This window comes from Danio aesculapii, chromosome 16 (assembly GCF_903798145.1).
Source record: "Danio aesculapii chromosome 16, fDanAes4.1, whole genome shotgun sequence".
Classification (NCBI taxonomy): domain Eukaryota; kingdom Metazoa; phylum Chordata; class Actinopteri; order Cypriniformes; family Danionidae; genus Danio; species Danio aesculapii.
Window position 1 is genome coordinate 10,424,536 of NC_079450.1, and position 12,027 is coordinate 10,436,562.

Consider the following 12,027-nt stretch of genomic DNA (forward strand, 5'->3'; position numbering starts at 1 on the left):
TCAGAATTCTTAGTCCTCCTGAATTATTAGCTATTATTATTGTTTTTCAACACATTTCTAAACATAATAGTTTTAATAACTCATTTCTAATAACTGATTTATTTTATCTTTGTCATGATGACAGTAAATAATATTTGACTAGATATTTATCAAGACACTTCTATACAGCTTAAAGTGACGTTTAAAGGCTTAACTATAATTTGGCAAGTTAGGGTAATTAGGCAAGTCATTGTATAACAGTGGTTTTGTTCTGTAGACAACCGAAAACAAATATTGCTAAAGGAGGCTAATAATTTTGACCTTAAAATGTTTTTTAATATAAAACTGCTTTTATTCTTGACAAAATAAAACAAATAAGACTTTCTCCAGACGAAATAATATTATAGGAAATATGTGAAAAATTTCTTCCTCTGTAAAACATCATTTGGGAAATATATGAAAAAAAAAATAATCACAGGAGGGCTAATCATTTTGACTTAAACTGTATGTCATAAAAGGTAACTATATAAGGGTTTCTAAAAGTGTCAATTCAATTCAATCAGGTCCAAACCTTTATTCATTTCAAAAGTCCATAAAAACGGTTTATGTGAAATTCATATATAATAAACATACACAATAAACACCAACATGGAAAAAAATAAATGCCTTTTCCAGTTAAAAACATATTAATACCAAGTGCAAAAATGGCAAAATGACAAGTGACACTTAATTTAAATGTCAGCCATTTTCATGAACAAAACACAACCAGAAAGATACAGTAGTCAACATTTGAAGTATATCATAAAAGATCATGAAAGTTTGCAAAAACTATTGAACATCACCCATTCTTGTCTTGACAATTTTGAAAAACTGTTGACTACTATATAATACATTTCATTTACTAAATGCATTAGTTTGACAAGAAAGACTACAAGGATATTACAGAGCTACAGAAGGAAAATTAATTAATGAATGAAATAGATATAAAACCGAATCAACAGAACGTCATTTGTACTAAAACAAATACTAGAGTTAATATTGCCTGAGAGACTTTTCAATTCTGTTCTACTAAACTATTTTCACTGTGCAAGAGAAATATTGGCTAAAATATAATAAAAAGACGAGGCTGTTCTATCACACTGACATAGCATTCAATCTGGAATATTTATTTAAAGCAAGTAGAATGTCACAACACCATCCACCTCTCACTGAAAGGTCAGCAGTGTTTACTGAAGTATGTTTAGCATACTGCCTGTGAGCGTCACTTACTTGTTGTTAAAGTACTCTCCATTCCGGTGGATCTGGTTTTCCAGCGTGAAGTTAAAGGTCACATGCTCCACTTTCTCTTTGATGAAGACCTTTGTGCGTGAGGAGTACTCCTGTTTCTGCAGATATTTGATCATATCGGGGAACCAAACAGTCAAGCCGTAGTAGCTGCAGACAGAGGATGACAGACATGAAGTCATGCAGAGGGAACAATATCACTGGAAGCTGTTGGAAGGCAAAATGTGCAAAGTTTACCTGAAGGACATGGAAAACCACACGGCCATCATCATGTAGGTGATCCTGCGGTACTCAGGGTTGAACACCGTCAGGAAGTTGCCCCACACCTGGAAACCCACGATAATAAATTATAAAAATAAAGTGAAAAAAAAATGTTTGTAAGTATTAGATCAGTGTTTCTCAACCACATTTCTGGAGGACCACCAGCTCTGCACATTTTCCATTCATTCATTCATTTTCCTTCGGCTTTTTCCCTTATTTATCATAAGTCGCCACAGCGGAATGAAGGCCAACTATTCCAGCATATGTTTTACACAACGGATGCCCTTCCAGCTGTAACCCAGTACTGGGAAACACCCATACACTCTCATTCACACACACTCATACACGACGACCAATTTAGTTTATTCAATTCACCTATAGCACATGTCCTTGGACTGTGTGGGGGAACCAGAGCAAACTTAGGAAACCCACGTGAACATGCAAACTCCACACAGAAATGCCAACTGGTCCAGCTGGGACTCGAACCAGTGACCTTCATGCTGTGAGTCACCATGCTGCCCCCATTTTCCATGTCTCCTTAATCGAAAACACCTGATTCAGGTCATCAGCTCATTAGCAGAAGCTGAAAGTCATGTAATGGTTGTGACAGACAAAGGAGACATCCAAAACATGCAGTGCTGGTGGTCCTCCAGGAACATGGTTGAGAAACACTGTATTAGATGAATACTATTATTATATTTCTACTTTTAAATTCACACATTGTGATTTCTGATCATAAATATTCAACAAATGCATGATCAGACCACCAACGTTTTTCCAAGCAGATTACACCACTCTTAAAGGAACACCCCACTTTTTTTGGTAAAAGGCTCACTTTGCAAGCGTTTTCAGTGTAATAATCAAGAAACTGCACATGTTTTATTTATGAATCCATTCAGCTTTCTCCAAATCTGGCGGGAGCACTTAGCTTAGCATAAATCATTGAATCAGATTTCACAATTAGCATTGGTCAAAAATGTCCAAAATTCTCCATAATTTCCCTATTTAAAGCTTGACCCTTCTGTGGCTACATTATCTACTAAGTCTGACGGAAACTGTTCTATTTTTCTATTTTCTAGGTTAAAATGGCTAAAACTATAGATTCATTTCAGCGTAATAATCAAGGAACTTTGCTGCTGTAACATGCCTGAAGCAGACGAAATGATTTTATGCAGCACCTGAAAATAGTCCCCAGCTACTCTGAGTACACATGCTTCCCATCAAGCAGATGGTCATGCTGGTTATGCACTCATTTTTATGTGAGATGCTAATGGTCTTATCTGATTGAATTAGCTATGCTAAGCTAATCTAAAAGTGCTAGACCCAGATATCGATTGAATGGATTCAAAAATGGGAGTTGTAAAATGAGCCTATTTTCAAAAAAGTGGAGTGTTTCATTAACACATCTTACACCACCAATAGAAGCACAAACTCTGACAAAAAGCTTCTTATTTTTTAAATAGGAAACATTTTCAAAACTATTTGGTTATTTTTGAGCAAGAGGCTAATGGTCTACTCTGACTCAATAAATTATGCTAAGCTAATCTAAGGGTGCTTTCAAACCTAGACTTTTGTTTCGGAACCTGTCTCGTTTGCCTAGTTACCGCGGTTCATTTGGCATATGTGAATCCAGCAATCACACTCGGATCTGCGCCAAAACAATCGGTCCGAGATCGCCTGAATGAGGTGGTCTCGGCTCGATTGAAACGAACTTTGGTGCGTATTGATTGTAGTGAGAAAGCGATACGATCCGAGCCCTGCAATAACACAGTGTTTTATGGTTATGTATTAGGCATCCCAAGCCTCCCAGAAGTTCCGGGAGTCTCCCGCAAATGCACAGAGACTCCCGGATGCCTGCAAACGTGTGATAATCTCCCGGAAATAGCACCTATCTCTATCCCAGTTCTCAAATACGTCGCGCACCCTTCTCTCACCCCTCAGCACCGCATCCCTCCTCGCTCTTCAGACACATCGCACGCACCCTGTCAAACACCCCCAAACCACCACCCCTCTGACAACTTAGCGGGACTCTGCAAAATAAACCGTGAAACTCTGACCAAAGTGAGGAGAGTTTGCTCACACATGACTTGTTTTAGCTATTTTGGTCAGTTTAGAAACTTTGCCATGTGAAAGCGAACCGCACCAAGTACAAAGAGCAACATTGTAACAATTTTAATCCCTGTTTCAGAACAAATGAATCGATTCACAGGTGTGAAAGCACCCTAAAAGTGCTCCTGCTAGACCCAGAGATCGGCTGAATGGAGTTGCAAGGGCAGTTGTAAAATGAGCATATTTCAAAAAAGTGGAGTGTTGCTTTAATACATCGCAATCAGCGAGACAACTTCATACGACCATGGTTAGATGTCAAAAAAAGCTTTTTTCTGGTTTTATTATTGAGACACGCTGTGAGCAAAGTTACAGCTACAGATTTCTCTGTTTGCAGTACAGAATCATTTCAGAATGCTGGATAGTGAAAGTGTCACAAATGGATGACGTCAAACTCCGGGTGAGTTTTCTTCCATGTCCATGCTTGGCCTGTCTTCATTGTCACTCAGTCTGACATTATGACAGCTGAGTCTCACAGTGTGACATGGGGATCATATCCGTACATTCTGACAAGCCACAATCATTTAGGATTATTAAAAATTGCACAGTGCGAGTCAGGCTTAAAGGTCCCTGGAAGTGCTTTGAAATGTGCATTTTTTTACTCGATGTCTGACTTAATCTCACCTGAAACATGAAGAGAGCAAAAGAGCTCCTCCCCTTTTAAAAAAAAACAGCCAATAGTCTTTTGTTTTATTACCGCTCTGCCAGTGAGAGTGGTTGAGCTCAAGCGCATCAAATGTGAAGCATCATGAAGGGGGCGGGGCATGATACTCGAGAGAATTTGATTGGTCAGAAGATTTGATGAGAAACTGAAGTATATAAAACCATTGATCCATTTAGGCGGAGACAAACTACAAGCTCGGCGGAGACAAACTACAAGCTACAAGCATGTTTATATCAGTTTTATATCTTCTAAACGCAAAGTTTGTCACTGTTTTGGTGCGCACTAGCTTATAGATATCCTAAAAACGAACAATAGTGACACTAACATCTAAAAAAAAACATTATTTTAATTTCTTGGCATTTTTAAGACCTCAATGTATTACTGGGATTATTTTTGCATTACCTGTATTCATTTTCTCTGAGATGTTGTTAGCTGTTGACTTGCATTTTATGAATCATCAATGAACAGAAGTGAATCAGACTGGACATCTTTACTCTACCTGGTGGAAGAGGTTGGTGAGTTTGATCCTCCAGCGCTGGTGCCAGGCTGTGGCTTCTCCACCCATGTCAACCAACTCATCCATCTGCTTCACCGTCTTAATGGTGGTGACCTGGAGATTTCACAGCATGCTTGAGAATATGCCTTTTCACAAGACTGTTATAATGCGTTTATCAGCATCTCAAATCCTTGTCCATTTTTAAAGGGCACCTATTTCAGGATTTAAGATGCGTTTTTTGTGTCTCCAGAATGTGTCTGTAAAGTTTCAGCTCAAAACATTCATCAGATTATTTATTATACCTTTCAGTAGTTTGGATTTTCTGCTCTGAAGAACCATGTAGCTGTTTTTGTTGCCTGTGCATTTATTGCTAGTCCTCCCCGCCCACTGTTCCCATGTGCCTGTCAGAGTGTGCCTCAATCTCTGCCTCGGCTGCGATAAACAGCACAGTGACATACATAAAGGAAGCGGATCTCACGTAACATTTTTGAGAAATACTACCAACCCAGGCTCATTCTGAAAACGTTGTCCAATGGACGTTTCTGGAGACCGCGTAATACGTCCTGGGAGGCCGCTGTGTGCGCTTTTTCATATCTCAAATTTCTCTCACGAGTGCCGTTCGGGCCCGCTAATCTTGCATAAACCCACCAGAGGCCGCTGTCGACTGACCATCTATCTGACTGACTGAATGACTGACTGGCCGGCCGACCAATCGACTGACGCACCCTCCTCCTTCCCTAAACCCAACCAACGATTTACAAAAGCTGAAAGGAAAAGCCCTCGTCTGATTTTTACCACGTGTCTGGATTTTACCACATTCTCACCCTGTTATTTACTTGTTCGTTTTATTTTTTTGGATTCTATTTTTATCATCGTCATCGTGGTCATCTCCTCTCTGCATCTCAAGTCCGCCAACATACACAACGAGCTAACTGGACAAACTGGTTGCAGTGGGAAAGCCCTCCTCACGCAGGTAAGTGGTCAGCTGCTGAGCGCGAAAGGGAACGGCGTCATACCACCCCATAGCGTTCGTTTAAAAAATGAAATGCAGCCACACGTACCCACGGCTACATAATTCGTGGTCTCCAGAAACGTCCATGGGACTACATTTTGTGAATGAGCCTGTGTTGAATACTACAGTAAGAACTTTCCCAATGATTATTTGATATATTTGTTGTGGAGTTAATTCAAGCCTTTCTGCAATGATGAGTCACACACAATGTCGTAACAAAGTTCAAATGTGACAAGATACACGTTAATATCCTCTGCTGTATGGATGTCCGTTATGTTAATGTAGAAAATAAACCTGATTTCTTTTTAGCGTCTTCTTTTATAATGTGGTGATAAAGACGGTAAAATTGCAGTAATTCATTACACACATGCACTGTTTTAAAAAGGTTTTAAACTTGTAAAACTCATTCTTGATCACATTTGATGATGACTGATGATCACAGAGCACTGAACAGATCTTTTAATCCCAGTTACTTTGCGCACCTCCTGTCTTGTTGATATGATTATACTTGTTATTACGGAAACGTGTTAATACGTGGCTGTCTATGAATTCGGTGGGATTTGGATGCTATTTTAACGTCAGGAAATTGAAAAAAAAGAGACATATTAGCCCCTTTCACACAGTGATACCGGTAAATATCTGGAAAATTTATGGCATGACTTTACCGGTAAATTAAAAAAAGCGCTGTTCACACAGGCGAGGACGTTACGGAATTTTTCCGGAAAAGACCATTCACACATCCATTCCAAAATACCGGTAAATTCTGACATCATTAAGCAGAAATGACCTCTAGACGGCAGGGCTTGTATTTGTAAACATTTGACTACATTACAAACTCTGTGGATGGATCAGTGTTGTGAACAACTTTGATGAAAGCATAAAGAAAAACTTGCGCATCTCGAGATGTTCATAAAGTGTGTGTGTGCTGGCGCTCACCAGCTGCTTTACGTGCCAACGCATCGGAGCTTGAAGGTTAACAAACAACGGCTTATCATAAGCATTTTATCGATAATTATTTACACAGTTGGCATTTAGAAGGAACATAGAAATGTTATCTGACTAACATCTAGCAGCTAAATGTGTCTGGGAAAACATTCACAGGCCTTTATTCTAACAAACCGCGCAAACTTGAGTGTTCTGATTGGCTAAAGTAGACGTCTTACGTCTAGAACGCGCTCTTTCTGGCAATCTTCCTTCTGCGTTCACACAGCGCAGCATTCCGGCAAATTACAGATAATGTTACAACTTCTCTTTCCGGAAAATAGCCAAAACAAATTTACCGTTATTTTCAAAAAGGGCCTGTCCACACATACAGACATCACCCCAATATGACTGTGGATACATTATAGCTACACACAGTTCTGTCCAAACAGCTTACAAAAGATGATTTTCATCATAGGTGCCCTTTAATATTTCGATTTTTTTAAAAAGCAATTGAATTTTTATATATATTTATGTATGTATTATATCATCTTTGCATCAAATTACAAAAAACTAATTACCGTTTATGCGAGGCGTTTGTAATGCAGAGTGTACGGAGGCGGGAGAGTAAATTTGACATTATTCTCTCCTCTTGCTGCCATCATCAGTGTCACACTATTGTTTTCCTTTTTCTGAAAGTCTTGATAACACCATCATTGAATTTTTTTATTATTATTTCAGCAAATAGGACTGTAAAAAGAGGATTTGTGGTACTTTCCCATTCACTACACTCTAAGTTTACCCAACTATGAAGACTTCAGCTACTGAGAAACCCGGACATGTGAAAAGGGTCCATATTCACAAAAGTTTTACTAGTAATCTGCTCATAAATAGCTAATACTTATCCTATAAATCATTACTATAAAAATATAATTACTTACAAATGAGACAAGAGCAGTTTCTAATTAGGTAATAAGATTTACAATGCAAATTATTGAGAGTTCCAGAACAATTAGTGTTCTTTGTGTTCCCACAATACTAAAATGAAACACGCATGCATAATTTACATCTAAATAATAACGCTATTGACTTCCATTAAATGTGAATGAAAGCTCATTTGACTCCCAATTCAGCCAGTTAAATGCAGACCCATTAGCGTGCCTGCATAATTTATCTCAAATTCATATTGAGAAAATAAAATTCCCACCGATCACTTATATCCGGAGGCCAGATTTGCTAACAGCTTAGTTAAAACTACCATCAGGATTTAATAAAAAAAATTGCAGTAAGAAATGAATCATTGATAAAGTGACTTTATTGTGTGTGGATTACAGTACAGTGCATCCGGGAAGTATTCATAGCGCTTCACTTTTTTCACATTTTTTTATGTTACAACCTTATTCCAAAATGGATTAAATTTATTTATTTCCTCAAAATTCTACACACAATACCCCATAATGGCAATGTGAAAAAAAAGTTTTTGAAATTGTTGCAAATTTATTAAAAATAAAAAACCTGCACCTTTTTATGCAACAAAAAATTAAGCCCTATGAAGACTTTCCGGATGCACTGTATAGACATCTCCCTTTCAGACACAACATTTATTGGAGGAGAGAATTTAAATGAATTGTTTAATGCGATTTAATAAGGATTCTAGTATTTATAAAGCTTAAAAAAACATCCTAACACTTGTTGAGCTTGACATGCAGTGATAGCTGTTGTATGAGCAGAAAAATGAACAAGAAAGATGCTGTTATTATTAATTGAAGCTTTTGTTAAATTATGTTGGTCATTATGGAAATGAGCTTCTGCATCTGTTTGCATACTATCAGTAGAAACACCTGTAGAAATCTATACTCCCATCTGCGCTTTAATAGGATTTTATTGGGTCTTGTGCTAATTAGACCTGTTTAATAAATCTGTCACCCAATGTTATTGTTGTTTCTGATGAGATACAGTTGAAGTCAGAATTATTCAACCCCCTGAATTATTAGCCCCCTGTTTATTTTGTCCCCCAGTTTTGTTTAACGGAGAGAAGATTTCTTCAGCACATTTCTAAACATAATAGTTTTAATAACTAATCTCTAATAACTGATTTATTTTATCTTTCCCATGATGACAGTGCATAATATTTGACTAGATAATTTTTAAGACACTTCTATACAGCTTAAAGTGACATTTAAAGGCTTAACTAGGTTAATTAGGCAAGTTTGGGTAATTAGGCAAGTTATCGTATAATGATGGTTTGTTTTGTAGACTATCAGAAAAAAATAGCTTAAAGGGGCTAATAATTTGACCTTAAAATGGACTTTAAAAAATTTAAAACTGCTTTTATTCTAGCCGAAATAAAACAAATAAGACTTTCTCCAGAAGAAAAAATATTATCAGACATACTGAGGAAATTTCCCTGCTCTGTTAAACATCATTTGAAAAATATTTAAAAAAGAAAAAAGGGGGCTAATAATTCTGACTTCAACTGTATGTGCTGTTTTTAGCTGTACTCACAGAGAAAACCCTCTCCGGGTATCCCTTAGCCCTCATGTTGGTGTCATGAACCTGCTTCAGAATCATCCAAGCTTCGTCGTGCTTCCCGTTCTGTTAAAACACATATTTAATGTGGGAATTAGTAATGTTGTGGATTCACAAAGGTGTTTACTGAATGAATAATGAATAAAACATTCAAAGCATGTCTATAAAACACCTAAAGGGTATTTAATAAGAAGGTCTTTGTGGTTGTGGTTAGAGGTACAGTAGGTGTAAGGAGGCATTATCACAGTAAGCCATCTACAATTTGATAAATATTCTCATTTACACTCAATATGGTATTAATGAATACTGTTATTTATTATAGACTTAATATATAGTGTAAATAGCATTTGAAGCAATAAAATGTCCATTTTGATTTTATGTTGATGTGGAATTATATTTATTTCATTTATTTAACCATTATTTAAACAGAAAAGACACTCTGCGATTATTAATCTCTTTCACAGTAGTGTCCTGGGCAAAACAATACAATGTTAGTATTAGCTCTACTGTAAAAGATCTGGGTGTAATATTAGACAGCAACTTAACTTTGGAAAACCATAAATCCCATGTCACAAAACAGCCTTCTTTCATCTGAGAAATATCGATAAGCTACGAAGCATGCTATCTATCTCAGACGCAGAAAAGCTAGTTCATGCTTTTATGACTTTTAGACTGGATTACTGTAATGCTCTGTTCGCTGTTTGCCCAGCATCCTCTATTAATACACTTTACTTAGTGCAAAAGCATGTCTATAAAACACCTAATGGGTATTAATTTGGAAGGTCTTTATGGTTATGGTTAGAGTAAGATGTAAGGAGGCTTTATTATCACAGTAAGGCATCCACAATTTGATAAATATTCTCATTTACACTCAATATGGTATTAATGAATACTGTTATATATTATAGACTTAATATATAGTGTAAATAGCATTTATAGCAATAAAATGTCCATTTTGATTTTATGTTGACGTGGAATTATATTTATTTAATTTATTTAACCATTATTTAAACAGAAAAGACACTCTGAGATTATTAATCTCTTTCACAGGAATGTCCTGGGCAAAACAATATAATGTTAGTATTAGCTCTACTGTAAAAGATCTGGGTGTTATATTAGACGGCAAATTAACTTTGGAAAATCATATATCCCATGTCACAAAACAGCCTTCTTTCATCTGAGAAATATCGATAAGCTACGAAGCATGCTATCTATCTCAGACGCAGAAAAGCTAGTTCATGCTTTTATGACTTTTAGACTGGATTACTGTAATGCTCTGTTCGCTGTTTGCCCAGCATCCTCTATTAATAAACTTTACTTAGTGCAAAAGCATGTCTATAAAACACCTAATGGGTATTTATTTAGAAGGTCTTTATGGTTATGGTTAGAGTTAGATGTAAGGAGGCTTTATTTTCACAGTAAGGCATCTACAATTTGTAAAATATTCTCATTTACACTCAATATGGTATTAATGCATAATGTTATATGTTATAGACTTAATATATAGTGTAAATAGCATTTATAGCAATAAAATGTCCATTTTGATTTTATGTTGACGTGGAATTATATTTATTTAATTTATCTAACCATTATTTAAACAGAAAAGACACAATGTTTGCCCAGCATCCTCTATTAATAAACTTTACTTAGTGCAAAAGCATGTCTATAAAACACCTAATGGGTATTTATTTAGAAGGTCTTTATGGTTATGGTTAGAGTTAGATGTAAGGAGGCTTTATTTTCACAGGCATACACAATTTGATAAATATTCTCATTTACACTCAATATGTTATTAATGCATACTGTTATATACTATAGATTTAATACAGAGTTGCAAATATTGAACAATATTTCCACTAAGAATAGCAATTAAGTGTAAATAGCATTTACAGCAATAAATTGTCCATTTTGTGGCACAATGTTATTTACTGGGGTGCAAATATCTACTAAAAATAGGCATTTAGTAGAGCTGGGCAAAGATTAATCACGAAATAAAAGTTTGTTTTCACATTATATACGTGTGTGTGTATTATATATATTTATTTTGTACCATACATATTTTAAATCTATATATAAATAAATTTAATATAAAATAATAATAATTCTCAAATATATGCACACACATATATTATGTCAAAAATGTGATTAATCTTTGCCTAGCACAAGTATTTAGTGTAAACAGCATTAATAGCAATAAATTGTCTATTTTAATGTCATGATTGCTTGGAGTTAGTGCTGTTCTGCATGTTTTACATTTTGTATTAACCAATCACAAGATCATCACTAACCTCCAGGAAGAAGCGTGGGCTCTCAGGCATGGTGGTCAAAGCGGCAATAGCAGCAACGGATGGAAATGCACACACCAGAACAAACACTCGCCAGCTATGAAACTGGTAGGCTGATCCCATCTGGAAGCTCCAGCCTTGTTTAAATGGTCAAAAGAGAATTCATCAACGGATTACACTAATATATGCATATGCAGAGTCAAGAAAAAATCTTAAATAATTCAATGTTTCAAAATCGTTAGCATTTTTTTGGACTGCTTTTTTAATAGTTAGTATAAGCGGTGACAGTCTTTGTGACGTGCATCTAATTGAAATGGCTTGAAAAAAATGTAGGGTGGGACTTCATTCTGTGCATCAAGAATTGATTGGATTGTTGTGGTTTGTTATTGGTGGATCTCATGCGATTGACAAGTTGATCCTGCCCTCAAGCAAGTTATGGTTTATTACTAGTGGATCTAATGTGAGTGACAGGTTGATCCTGCCCTCAAGC

The 12,027-nt window shown here is 36.3% G+C and overlaps 1 protein-coding gene across 1 annotated transcript in view; it reads right to left on the reverse strand.

Annotated features, from left to right (window-relative positions):
- The window catches only part of sv2a (synaptic vesicle glycoprotein 2A), an 85,276-nt gene that overhangs the window by 17,166 nt on the left and 56,083 nt on the right, over positions 1 to 12,027 (reverse strand). The window contains exons 5-9 of the mRNA XM_056475690.1: positions 11,541 to 11,674; positions 9,229 to 9,318; positions 4,794 to 4,904; positions 1,501 to 1,589; positions 1,249 to 1,413 (exon numbers count right to left, since the gene is read on the reverse strand). Of these exons, the coding sequence (XP_056331665.1) occupies positions 1,249 to 1,413; positions 1,501 to 1,589; positions 4,794 to 4,904; positions 9,229 to 9,318; positions 11,541 to 11,674 (589 nt within the window). The remainder of the gene's footprint in view (positions 1 to 1,248; positions 1,414 to 1,500; positions 1,590 to 4,793; positions 4,905 to 9,228; positions 9,319 to 11,540; positions 11,675 to 12,027) is intronic.